General features: G+C 34.6%; 1 protein-coding gene across 1 annotated transcript in view; it reads left to right on the forward strand.

Annotated features, from left to right (window-relative positions):
- Nucleotides 1-14,850, forward strand: part of LOC150105257 (116 kDa U5 small nuclear ribonucleoprotein component) — a 358,330-nt gene that overhangs the window by 65,099 nt on the left and 278,381 nt on the right. Inside the window, exon 5 of the mRNA XM_090394018.1 lies at nt 8,948-9,023. Within this exon, the coding sequence (XP_090250144.1) occupies nt 8,948-9,023 (76 nt within the window). The remainder of the gene's footprint in view (nt 1-8,947; nt 9,024-14,850) is intronic.

A 14,850-nucleotide genomic window follows, 5' to 3' on the forward strand; every position in this document is an offset into this window, starting at 1 on the left:
AACCTGTGATCAAATCATTGTTTCTGTAGTTTATTGTATGTAATGTTACTCAGCTTGTCCTCTATATTTGTATATGCTCGAGATGATAATCTTAATATGAAGATCGAAACGTCGGGAAATTAAACGAGTTTTTTATAACACGGTTGTAAAGTCCATAATTTCTGAAATGAATGAAAGACTCCCATTGTTTTTAAATAAAATCTATTCAACTAGTAACCCCCCAATAGAATGGAAAAAAGCAATAGTAATCTGTATCTTTAAAAAAAGATAGTAGAGATGACCCTAGAAATTATAGATGTATAAGTATTCTAAATTCCTGTTACAAAATATATAGCAAAATTTTAAATAACAAACTAATAAAATATTCTGAAAGCTTTATTTTAGAAGTACAAAATGGATTTCGAAAAGCATGATCATGTATAGATCTGGCCTTTTGCCTAAAATTAATAATAGAGAAAAACGAAGAATACAATTTAGAAACACATGTTACGTTTATTGTCTTTGAAAAAGCATTTGATAAAATTAAAAGAAGTATTTTATTTAATATATTAAAAGAAAGACAAATACCAAATAATATTCTAAAAGCCATTATAAATATATATGAAAATAATCAAATACAAATAAGATTAAATTATGAACTATCATATCAGTTATATATTTGGTTTAATCCTTTATCCAAGTGTAAGCAAACAAAGTTTACTCCTGAAGTATTTTCAGGACTGGGGCAACTCATGGTAAAGGTGGTATTAGTTCTCATCACTTGCCTTAGTATCTCCCATAATGCAAAGCACATCTCCTTGCAGACATTTATCTAAATGGAATAAAAATTTCCATTAAGATATTAAACTTTCTCCTACTGTGAGCTTAAACACACTCCTTTTTGCTGATAACCAAATAATAATTACAAATTCTGAAGATAACTTACAGAAAGATATTTTAAATTTAAATGAAATAGCCAAAGATTATGGAATAATAATATCAACAGAAAACTCGAAAACAATGGCCCCTCCAACCGGCCAGGACGTATATATAAGTCCAGATAAATCTGGATACGATTCTGTAACACATATTGAATAACATGGATAAGAAGTGAAAGTTGGTCTCACTATTTCATCCAGTTTGGCCGTAGAGAGGTTAACACGTTGACTGCCGTATGAATCAAATACGATTCACAGTACATTTTTTCAATGCGTTGCATGAATCATATTTGCTTCGTATAAAGATTTTTCTTTCAGGCTGCGTAGTTCACCCGTGATTCATATCTAAACGAAATGCTTATGAGTAATGTAAATGTGGGGCCTGGTAAACAGGTTGATATAGTTAGCTCGGTAGAATTTTAACTACATGTACAACAGGTAGCCTATTATAGGGGTTTTATTTTTACCTGATTTAGGCCAATTTCTAATGTTGAATAAAACATTAGAAATTGCAAGTATCACCACCTTTGGGTCTGGCTCCCACTGACGAGACCTCAATAAAGATCGAAACCGGTCTGGTTAGTGGCCCTTCCCTTAATGCAGACCTGCACAACTTGATTGTCTTTGAGGGCCAAACCCAACTTGGACCACTGACCAAGGGCCAGATCATTTCGGACCTTGAATCTTAGACTAGTCCACTGCAGCTAAACTTAAGTAAATTTGTTAGTAGGTCTATAGTAAATACTAATTAATATGCATATTTAAATTTTTTAGAGAGTTACAATTAAAATGATTTATAAACAGATATAGCTGCAAAAGTTCTCAATAAAAACTACTTAAACATAAACAGAGTTTACTAATAATTTCACTGAGAATATCACACTTATTTGCAGTGAAATATTAGTCACTGAATGTCACATTGTGACAAGAATTTACAATGTGACACATTACATTTCTTTGTTGCCACTATTTTATCAAAGTGTGGTGTCATGTTTGAAGTGGCCGTTCTTAATATGGCCTCTAAATTGATATCACTTAAGGATGAATGCTGTTTGGTTTTGTTCAAGCTCCTGTTGTTCTTCCTTTCATTGAACACAAACCAGCAAGCTCCTCTGTCACCTCAAAATTCTTATTAACACCTCTTAAATATATTAATAGCTGTGCAGTATCTTTCACATCTGTACTTTCATCCATAGCAAGCGAATAATAGACAAATTCACTAGCCGATTTTTGCAGGTTATCTTTAAGATCCTCGGCAATATCAGCCACCTTGCACTGAAGAGTCATACGGGAAAACTGATATTTTCAAAATTATTTTTCTTATCAGGACACAATTCGGAAACGGCAATCATCAGACACTTTTTTTATCAACTCTTCTTCATTAAATGATTTTTTGCCAGCACAAACTATTCCATGTGATATTTTTAAGCTTACCTTTGTGGCAACTTCATTTGCAGATGTCACTTTTTTAAAGGTTTGTTGCTCACCGCTAAGGACTTTCAATAACTTTGCTGCTTTGATTTGATTTTTACTTGCATCCAACTTGCCAAGGTTAGGATGTTTCAATTTAAAATGATGTCTCAGATTGTACTCTTTCGGCACAGCGATAGATTCCTGGCAAACAATGCACACTATTTTGTCCTTAAACAACATAAAAAATATTTGTTTGTCCACTTAGGGTTAATGCTCGATGTTCCGAATCTATTTTACGCTTTTTACTTAAGCTCATTGTGTCGAGATTGACAATATTAATTATAAAACGCTAATGAAATAAAACTCACAATAATGCAGGTTATGATAGCACACATTCATAACCTATCAGTTATGATAGGTTATGAATGTATTGCTCCAGCTACAACCAACCACTACACTGAAAAAGCCAGTCCAAGCACGGCCAATTTTGTTTAATACGATTCATTCTCATTCGTAGACATCAAGTTGTTATCACGGAGATGTAACTTTGAATTTCCCCTCAGTGACACTAGCGCTAACAAAACCTCGAAGCGATTGTAATAAAATTTCTTATTAAATACGACAGTAGGAATAACTCCAAATGCAATTTATTGTCGAGTTGAAAGAAACATGATTGTGACGTTAATCGCATGAACGTAAACATGCAGAGTCTTAGTAAAAATTTAATTCAAATCTTGTAATTTCATATTCCTCCGTATGATTAATTAATTTCAATCAGGCAAACGGGCCAAAAAATAAATAGCATTGCGGGCCATATGTTGTGCAGGCCTGCCTTAATGCATAGCATTATACATGTCTGCAAGGAGATGTGTTTTGCATTATGGGAGATACTAATGCGAGTGATGAGAGCGTAGTCCACCTTTACAACAAGTTACCTCAGTCCTGAAGATACTTCAGGTGCAAACTTTGTTTGCTTACACTTGGATAAAGGATTAAACTAAATTTATTATAGTCTAACCAAGTGGGGAAAAAAAAACTTCCAACATCTTTCTCTAATCCAGAGTAATTTAATAATAAGGTGAGACACCTTTTGGCAACTTGTATAGGTAAATATGACTTCTCCATTACTTCCATCTTAGTGTCGCCACTTCTGGGTCTGACTCCCACTGACAAGACCTCAATAAAAGTCTACTCCCGTCTGGGTAGTACCCCTTCCCTTAATGCACAGCATTATACATGTCCGCAAGGAGATGTGCTTTGCATTATGGGAGATACTCAGACAATGATTAGAGCTTTGTCCACCTTTATCACGAGTTGTGTCAGTCCTGAAGATACTTCAGGCACAAACTTTGTTTGCTTATACTTGGATAAAGGATAAAACTAATAAAAAGCCTAAAAATGGAGTATAAAACTGTATAAAGGAATCGTAGATGATGGGTGACATAAACACTGAAAATATGGATATTTATTCTGGATGTGTGAAGTAATTACTTTGGAGAATTATTAAATGAAATTAGCAGTGGTAGAAAATATTCAAGACAAATGAAGCAGTATAAATCAATACTTAAGGTATAAACGTTTTACAGTGGCTGCACTCTATAATTCAGAAAGTCTGGTCAAGATTGAATTCTAGATGATTGGAGTCAAGCTGTCATAGTATTCATCTATAAAAGGAAAATAAAAGTGATTGAGAGAATTACAGAGGATATCTCAATAGATCACAGAATGGTGGCTGCTCTTCTAAGCATGACATCCAGACCAGTACCCAGGTTGGATGCAGATTATCATTTGATATTCCCGCATATTAGGTGAAATTATTAATTATCATTTTTGTTAAATTATCATTCAATGTAATTAAAAAATAATCTTCTTACATCTGAAATCTTTTGGAACAGTGAAATAATAATAAGGATATCTAAAGATTTCAAAGATGGACACTGAAGATGAAATCAAGCAATGTATGTTAAATCTTGACTGCATCCTCTTGGTATATGTGACATGTCTAAGAGCATCTTCTTTCACATGTTCTTTTGCTCTTTTTTCATCTCTGAAACACCACTATAACAGTTATGATAATGGTTTAACCACCTAACTGGCCATTATGGATCAAATATGCATCCTCATACGCTCCGTATCCATCATATATTTCAATGTAATATCAATGGTATTACAATTTTAATATGCACTTCGCATCCCTGATAACCTTGACATCTATAGACATCTTGGCTGGTAGCGTGGTTAAATAAAAAAAAATAGTTCATACTGCTTAACTTTTCCTGTAGCCTACTGTGTAATGCATCATTTTTTTAGAAATATATCTTTTGGCTGTGAATTTTTGGGAGTTTGGGAGGCATTTTTTTTTTCATATACTCAGCAAAGTTGTTCTTCTATTAAGAAAGAAAAACTCTTAAATGGGGATCCTGCATATGATTATTGCATTTCATATTTTGCTTGAACATGTTATGCTTTTTGGCCTCTCAAGGCCAAGTAGCATAGCCTTAAAATGAAACCAATAATCTTCATCTATGAATGAATTGCATATATTTTTTTACTGGCTTGTCCTATTCTGCAGGATGAAAACCAAATTTCTGGAAGAGGGAAATGCCGCAGTCTTTATATGTGCTCATCTAAACTGTGTTCAGTAAGCCCATATTATTGGAAACCCTATATACAGATTCTTTATTTCCTAGATGGATTTGAGCCCACATCTGTCCCTCCCCCCCAAAAAAATATAATTTGTTAAAAATAAAATATAAGAGATTATAAATTTATTTTTTATAATTAAGGATAACAATTTCCTGCACTTTTGGAATAGTGATGGAGTCATTACAATTGAGGTTAGGTCAATGAAGTAGGGCTTCAGCACTTTTTTTGTATTAACATTCATGTTTATATATGGATTTATGCAGCGGCTTGGTGTTTTTCCATTGAATCCTTTGTATTAATGTTTTCAATTCCATGTTTTGCCAGGCAAGATTTATGAGGTTTGATAAGCCAAATGTGGTCTTGATGTTCAGAGATGTTGCCCATAGTAAGACAAGTTGCATGAATATGGTACTTGGTATACACCAGGTGGCATCACTGGTTAGAATTTGTCTTTTGGAGAAGGTAGCAGGTTATGAATTTGGTTGATGGGTATATAGGTAGCAATGTTTGATATTTTTTCATAATTTTTGCAACACATTCAGAGATGCCTTTAATATATGGTATAAGAGTCCTGTGGGCTTCTTCTTGTCTGGGATGATGTATAGGAGAGTGGTTAATTATTTTTTTTTTTTGTTATTCTTGGATTATACCCATTTAGTAAGGCTGTTCATTGAAAATTTCCAATTATTGTTTTAGAGATTTTTCAGAATAACATTCTTGTGTACTCTCGATACTATGAATTTTATGATGACATTTTTCAGATGGATGGTGGACTGATGTATTATGGATATAATGATCTGAAAAAGTTGGTTTTCAGCAGACAGAAGTGGAAATGGATCCATCTTGAACTTAAATAAAAGGATGTAGGGATGTTGATTTTTTTGTAGAAATGAATAGAGTTCTGGTTCTGTGTGGTTCCAAACTGCAAAGATATCAATGTACTGCAGCCAAATTGTTGGTTTTGGGTCAAGAGAGAAAATTCTTTTGGCTAGGTTACTTGATAAGGGTGAGGCCATTGCAGTTCCTTCTTTTTGTTATCTTTCCATGTGAGAGTAACCAGATGTAATTGCAAATTTGAATAAGTCCACTATGTCAAATGGAAATTTCTGGGGCTAGAAAGTCTATTGTGAGGGTATTTGTGAAGAGAGAGACAATGTCAAAACTCCAATACATCTGTGTCTGCCTAGAATATTGGCTCACCAAAATTACATGAAAGCAACTGTCCACTTACACCTATTGTGGACTCTATAGGCAATCATCATCATCAAATTCCTGATATGTACCCTCAAGGGGTGTACAGGATATGATAGTACTATATGAAAAATTTACATTATTACTAACTTCCTATCCATAATTTTCCTCCAAATCAGTCTGTTAATTGTCAAGACTCCAACATTACCAGATCTTATATTTCTATCGTCTAAGGCACTTTGTACCGTATTCATCCACCTATATCTTGGTCTTCCTCTGGGTCATTTTCCTGCCAACCTGTCCTATAGGCAGTCCTACATATGATATATCAAGATTATTGTCTAACCTTCTCTGTCTCCTCATTGGCCACTCAGCTTCTTTGTTAAAAATTTCCATAGAATTTCTTACAAGAATAAAAGACATTAAACTGGATGACACAGACATGTTGGTGATTTCCCTAACACTGTAGTAATTTTGTTTCTGTGAGTCCATATTATTTGGCCATGAATAGTCATTTAGCACCTTAATGTGTTACGTTTGATGGAAGATGAAGAATAATAATAGTATTATTTTAATTTGGCATATTATATAACATATTCATTCTTAATTCCACTCCCTTTCCCCACTCTATGCATTACAAATCTTGTATGCACTGAGGGATTTTTCATATTTCCACCTTACATTAATTTTTTTTTCCTGTTTCATCAAGCTCTTTTCAACTGAGGGTGAAAGTGGCTATCATGCTTTCAACCAGATAAACACCAGTCTCCATAAACTTACTTGCTTCAGCCATAATTCCAAACAGCCCAACTAATGGACAGGGTTGTAAATGAGAGAGACTAAATTGTTTCATGTTTAAACTCTTTTTTTGTATCTAATTTACTAAACAGAATCTAATTTACCTTAATAGTATGTAATTTGTTTATATATAAAAAAAAAAGTACATACATAATTATTTGTCGCTCGGACTATGTTTTGACACCTGTTGAGGATTTGCTTGCTTTTGTGATGCTTGTTAAGAATTTTGAGCATCTGAGATAGTGTTAGAAAAGTTAATTCATAACTACTTATGGTAGGGAATAAGTTTGTGACCGGCTTATGTTTATGTTTAAATAACGTAAGCTATCAGGATGGTCCGTGCAGTTAGCCTAGTGGCTGTGCACTTCGCAACCATGTGCCTGGGGAAGTCCTAGGTTCGATTCCCATTGGTGAAGTGAGGAACTGAAGGATCTTCCTTAGCTATAGCCAAGTTAACTGGTCTTGGGCATGGACAATAGTTTTTTTTCCCCCAGTTTATCCTGGGATTTTTCACCCCACAAAGCAGGCAAACCGGCTTTGAGAACTCAACACTACAGGACATAAGATACACCAGGGTGTAGGGACCACTTTATCCTGTGAACGGTTTTGAGGTCCAATGATTAATACACCCTTGACACCACAAGGCAAAAGAGGGTAAAAAAAAGATGAGATGAGATGAAGCTATCAGGAATTGTAAATATATTAGGTAATGTACCTTACCTAATATATTTATAATGAATAATGAGACAAATTTGTGATAAGTATTAGAAAATGTAAAAAATAAAAAATAATGGTCTGCACTGCTCCTATGTTAAGGATTTCTAGTTAATGAATGTTGTCTAAACATTCATTAAATAGAAACTCTTAACATAACAGCATAAAATGTTGTTTAAAGGTGTTTTGATGAGTACTTAATGGAATGGAAGATTTGTGAAGGTATTTGATTTCAAAGCATAAATGAAAATTTTATATCCCCATGCCAAGTCTAAATTAAACTGCAACGTTTAATTTAGACTTGGCATGGGGATATAAAATTTTTTCTTTTGTATTCTTTTCTCTTTCTGTGCCACTTTTTAGCCCTAGCCTGTTAGGTTTTTGGATAAATATCTGTTAGCTTGTATTATCAATGTTCTTCTTTTCCCATAGCTTACTGAACCTCTAAAGTTTTTTGCTCCCAGTACCAACTTCTTCCATTCCATTCTTTCTACTTTCAGCTCTTTTAGTTCAGTCCAGAATTTCCATCTTCTAGTGGTGCCACATTCTTCCTCTAGGTCACTTGCCATCAGCCTACATTTTGAATGCTTGTTTAGCCATTTCTCTCTTCTCTGATTTCTTCCACATATCCAAGCCATCTCAATCTACAAGTTCTGATTTCATTAGGCAGAAGTGGGTATCTGTTTATGTAGGTCTTGTCTTCTTCATTCACCTGATGTAAATTATCAGTGTCAGGAAAGTGAAATTGCATTATTTTGTAAATATATGAAATATGAGCCTGTTATTTAAAAATATAACTACATCTTTTATAGAAGGGTGTATTCATTGCCAGGAAAGGTAGTATTTATGTGTTGAAAATTATTTTGACATCAGATTTTGAAAAGGCTGAAAGGAAAGAGTTTAGGAAAGAATTTATTTAGTTATTCCTTTTTTTTTTTTTTTTTAAATCAAGAGACTGAATTCTTGCTAACTTCACTTTCATTGGAACTGACTTTCAGGGGATTGTATTTCAATTAAAAATTAATTGCATTTTAAAATGGGTTATGAGATATGATCTTGTAATTATCCACATTTAAATTTACCAGAATTTACTGTAATTGGAGTTCTGCTGTATGTTAATATTAAGCAGGATGCTTTTTCCACACTGTTTTTTAATATTTGGATTATTTCATGTTGTTTTGGGAAATTCACTGGGACCCTTTTATATATTGAAAGTACTGCATGCAGAGAGTTACTTATATTTGTTCTCCTCTTCTCTCCCCTCCTAGGTTTCTTGCAGATTTGATGGATAATACGGATCTTATTAGAAATGTTGCTCTTATTGGTCATCTGCATCATGGCAAGGTATTTTTTTAATTGCTAAAAAAGTAACTAATGCTGTATTTAATTATTGTAGTAGATTGACTAATGATCAATGCTAAATGGATATTCTTCTTACAAAAGTTTGTCATCTGTTGATATATTTTGATTGTATTGTAAAGTATAATGGTCATGCTCTTTCTGTTTTCATTATTATTACACTCAAGTCTCACTAGCAGATTTGTAGGGACCATAAATATAGTTTGTTATAATGATTAGTTTGCTGTAGTGAATTTTTTTTGCATATCATCATACCTCTGGAGCATTAGTTGGAATGCTTCAGTCTTATAGTAGATACTTTATTTTGACAACATGTGCTATAGGGAGAGTCAAGTAATATTTCTGGGCTGTCATGGATTCACAAACTCATTGTATACTACAATACCAGGTTATTATATTCAACGCTGTAGTATTAAACACTTCATTATAATGCTATTTCACAATTGAATGGTTCATGGAATTAATTGCTCTTATTCATTTCAGCTTTGGTGCACTTATTATCCAATCAGACAATGCATTCTACTTTTCAATTACATGACTTGCACAACTTTTATTCTCTTATTATCTATTATGCTATGCAATATTTCCCATATATCTATCTGATAAACATGTCTTACCAACTTAGGTCTCAGTCATAGTACCTATTATCCTCCTATTTGCCAAGCTCTGTGAAGCATATTCTCTCAGACTGTTCTCATACTCAGTATGATGTAATCTCAAGAAAGTGTCATTTACCCATGACTACATCCAATCACAGAAGTCCAGATGTGGTATGATCATTTACCTTTTTTCAAGTACCATTATTACCTCGTTATCTGTAGTTGTTCATCTGTCATATCATAGCTGCAATTATCTGATTAACTTTTACAACTTTTTTAATATAATCTGAATCTCAACTTAACTACCACTAGTATGCTTAACTCCTTGCTTACACCTTCTTAAGCTGACCCATATATAATTTGCCACCACTGGCATGGATTCTCCCATATGTGGTTCCACTATTTTCCATCCCTTCCACTGTTACTCTTAGCAGATTTGTTGAACATCCAACTCAGGGGATACTGTTAGCTCCTTCACATGTCCATTAATATACTTGGTGGTGTCCTATTCATCATCATCAAATTCCTGCCATGTAACCTCAAGGGGTGTACAGGATATGACAGTACTACATGAAAAATTCACATCATTACTAACTTCCTATCTACAATTTTCCTCCAAATCAGTCTGTTACTTGTCAAGACTCCAACATTATCAGATCTTATATTTCTATCGTCTAAGGCACTTTGTACCGTATCAATCCACCTATATCTTGGGCTTCCTCTGGGTCTTTTTCCTGCCAACCTGGCAGAGAACACTTGCTTTGCTAAACTTTCCTCTCCCATTCTATTTAAGTGACCATACCACCTGAGATTAGCTCTGCTAATGCACTCCTGGATGCTGACAATATCAAGTTCTTTCCTAATATCCTCATTTTTAATAAGATATTGCCATTGATGCCATCTGTTCACACCTCTAATCTTTCTCAGGACTCTCATATCTGCGTCTCTAGTCTTTGGTCAAGTGTTTTACTTCTGACCCAGCTCTCAGATCCATAAGTTAAAATTGGTTTGAACATTGTCTTGTATACAGCTAATTTAGTGTTCCGACTAATTTCTCTCTTATTCCATATGAATTTATTCAATTGACTTCCCACCATACCAGCTTTGCTGATTTCGTTGTCTATTTCTATATTTAATTTACCATCTTCAGTAAAAATCGTGCCTAAGTAACTGAAATGTTTTACTTGTTCCACAGGTTCTCCATTCACAACACAGTTGACATTTTCAATGATTCTGCCTATTTTCATTGTCTTTGTCTTTTTATTGCTGACCTTCATACCATATCTATTACAACAGCTATTCAATTTAGTCAGAGAATCTTGCTGACTTGTAGCGGATTTATTTAGAAGTATAACATCATCTGCATAAAGCAAAGAGCTGACATTAACATCTCCAATTTTGATATCAGGTTTAATACCACTTTCCTTCATAATGTGATCCATATAGATAATGAATAACAGAGAGGATAATGTACATCCTTGTCTCACACCAGATTTAACATTAAACCATCTTCCTGTACTTCCTTCAATTCTAACTGCTGACTTACAACTCAAATAAAGACTTAAGTATTGCTTGATATAATGCCCCGTTGACACCATATAACTGCAGCGTATTGAATAGCTTCTCTCTTGGCACCTTGTCATATGCCTTTTCCAAATCGACAAAACTTAAATACAGATCTTTGTTATATTCCCATGCTTTCTCGACTATTTGTCGTAAAGTGAAGATCTGATCCTGACAGCCTCTATTTGGCCTGAATCCACCTTGTTCTTCACCAAGCTTTTCTTCCACAATTCTTCTCAACCGTTTCTCAAGTATACTTGCATAGATCTTGCCAGGAATACTCAGTAGGGAAATACCTCTGTAATTCTCATGCAGTTTTATTTCCCTTTTTATATATGGGTACTATGAGAGCTCTACTCAAATCATCGGGAATTCGTCCCTCAGTCCAGTCTTTCTGAACTATGCAGTGCAGCCACTGTAAGACTTTTATACCACCATACTTCAGCATTTCTGGTCGAATATCATCTACTCCTGCTGCCTTTCCACATTTCAAGCCTTTGATGGCTTTTTCTACTTCAAGAATGGATATTTATTCCTGACTGCATGCCTGGTCAGTGTTTTTTATCACTGTGCTGTCATCACTGCTTGTTTCATTTAGCAGTTTTTCAAAGTAATTACTCCATACTTCAAGGATATCTTTTTCTCCTGTTTTCATGTCACCTTTATCATCTCTAACTCCTTTTACAGCACTCTTTCCTCCATTCCTAAACTTCTTCAACAACCTCCAGAATATTTTGCCACCTTCTTGATATTTATTTTCTATATTCTTGCCAAAGTCCTCCCATGACTTTTGTTTAGCTAGTTTTACACACTCTTTAGCTTTCTTACATTTGTCTCTGTATTCTGTAAGAGTAAAAGCTGATTTATTTGCCAGAAACTTGATATGCTTTCTTCTTTTCCTTCACTGCCTGTTTAACTTCCTGTGTCCACCAGGGAGTTCTGATTTTTTTATCCTTGCACACAACCTCACCATATGCCTCTCTGACAGAATGAATCAATGTTTTCTTCAGAGTTTGCCACTGAATCTCCAAGGTTTGATTCTTGTTCTCAAACTCTTTCATTTTCTTTTCAATAATCTTTCTGTATTTTAGTCTACAGTTCACATCTGAGAGCTGCTCAACGTTTATTCACTTTAAAACTTTCTTACATGTTATTCTTTTCAATATGAAATTCAATTTTATCCTGCTCAAGACTAAATAGTGATCGCTTCCAATTTCAAAATCCTCTGCACACTCTGGTGTCCTGCACCAGGGAGAAAACATCACTATCAACAATAACATAGTCAATGAGACTTTTCTTATTCTTATTTCTTATTCTTACTCCATGTGAATTTGTGCACATTTTTATGTTGGATCATTGTGTTAGTAATAACCAGTCCATGTCCTGAGCAGAAATCCAACAGATATTTGCCATTATTATTAGCTTTGCTCTTTTCTCCAAATTTTCCCAAAATATTTTTATATGTCTCGCAATCATTTCCTACTCTGCTATTTAGATCCCCAGCAAGGACCAACTTTTCCTTTTTCATTGTGTCGGTAGCTTTCTCTAGAGCCTCAAAAAATTCCTCCACTTCTACCTTAGTAGAACCTTCTGTGGGACCATAGGCACAAATAAGTCTCATTGTCCAGTTCCCCATTCTCATATTTGCCCACATTACTCTACTTGAGACTGACTGCCATTCAAGAAGATTAGCCTCATATTTTGTGTTGAATACTATGGCTACTCCTTCTTTTCCTTGATCGTCATTGCCTGAATATAACATTTTGTATTTACTGCTCAGAAAGATCTCACCAGTTTTGGTCTTTTTTGTTTCAGTCACCCCTATTATGTCGATCTGGTACTTATCTAATTCCTCAGCTAGCTCCATTTCTTTGCCATTTAGGCTTCTTACGTTGATAGTACCGATCATTAACTCTGGTGATGTTGAGTTGGGGTTTGTTTTCAGATTTGTTCCAGTAGCTGACTTTTCGCTGTTCGCCCTGGTTCCCTGGCGAAAACAACGGGGGCCTTGTTTAACCGGGCGACACCCCAGCCGGTATGAAATTTTGTCATGTTGTACCATTATTTTTTATTTTGGTTTAACCAATAAGAATACAATTTGGTCGGCTAAATCCCAAATTGCCAGCCCATCCTCGTTCATTCAGTATCAAAGTAGATACCCAACAGGGTTCACCACGAGAAGGTGAGGATTGGACATTAGGTCAGAAGCCCTGGTCGGTTCTCCACATTCCTTTAAAGGTTATGTGGAGGTCTCCTCTCAATTATACAGCTTTGACCCTTATTCATTCCTAGACTTAATTAACATCAGGTGTGGAGTATCTGATGGCATTCATTCAGATACATCACATTTTGTTTTAATAAATTAGGTGATTTATGTATAGAGCAGTCTTATAAAAAAAAAAAAAAAAAAAAAAAAAAAAAAAAAAAAAAAAAAAAAAGGAAAGAAATTGGGATAATTAAACATAGCACCCCTCCCTCCCCCCCTCAGATTTACAATAATATAGAGCACTTTTCTTTTAATACTATTGTGAAATTTATTTAATTTATCATTATAATTAAATTTACTTGTTTTTGCCTCCACAAAGAGAATAAAAATTTATGTTAATAAATAATTTTATAGTCTGCATGGTTAGCTGATTGGCTATGTGCTTTTCAACCACATGCCTGGGAAAGGAGTGTCCTTGGTTCGATTCCTGTCACTGACATGAGGAGTTTAGGATCATCCTCTGACATAGTCTAGTTAGCCGGTCTTGGACGTGGACTGCAGAGTTTTTCTCCCAGTTTATCTAGGATTTTTTATTCTGCAAGCAGGCAAACTGGCCTTGAGAACTCAACACTTCTACAGACATCGGATACACTGGGAGGCATAGGGCTAACCACCTTGCATATGGTTGTATTTAAATGAATAGAAAACCATGGACACAGCAAGATAAAAGAAGGAAGAAGAATTTTATAAAATATTGTAGTTATTAAAACAGTTTGTAACTCTATATTATAAAATATTTTGCGAAACTTCAGCAACATTTCATAATAGCAAATGAGACAATTCATGGAGTCGACATTTTCAAGTTAAAGAACTGTACTACATTTTGGCCAGCAGATATCAAGAAATTATCATAATTTTACATCATCATCATCAAATTCCTGACATGTACCCTCACGGGATGTACAAGATATGATAGTATTACATGAAAAATTTACATCATTACTAACTTCCTATTTACAATTTTCCTCCAAATCAGTCTGTTACTTGTCAAGACTCCAACATTATCAGATCTTATATTTCTATCATCTAAGGCACTTTGTACCATATCAATCCACCTGTATCTTGGTCTTCCTCTGGGTCGTTTTCCTGCCAACCTGGCAGAGAACACATGTTTTGCTAATCTTTCCTCGCCCATTCTGTTTAAGTGACCATACCACCTGAGATTAGCTCTGCTAATGCATTCCTGAATGATGACAATGTCAAGTTCTTTTCTAATCTCCTCATTTTTAATATGATATTGCCATATGTTCACGCAACTAATCTTTCTCAGGACTCTCATATCTGCGGTCTCTAGTCTTTGGTCAAGTGTTTTACTTCTGACCCAGCTCTCAGATCCATAAGTTAAAACTGGTTTGAACACTGTCTTGTATACAGCTACTTTAGT

The sequence above is a fragment of the Typopeltis vanoorti genome, chromosome 6 (assembly GCF_054136105.1).
Source record: "Typopeltis vanoorti isolate ZY-2024b chromosome 6, IOZ_Tvanoo_1.0, whole genome shotgun sequence".
NCBI lineage: Eukaryota > Metazoa > Arthropoda > Arachnida > Uropygi > Thelyphonidae > Typopeltis > Typopeltis vanoorti.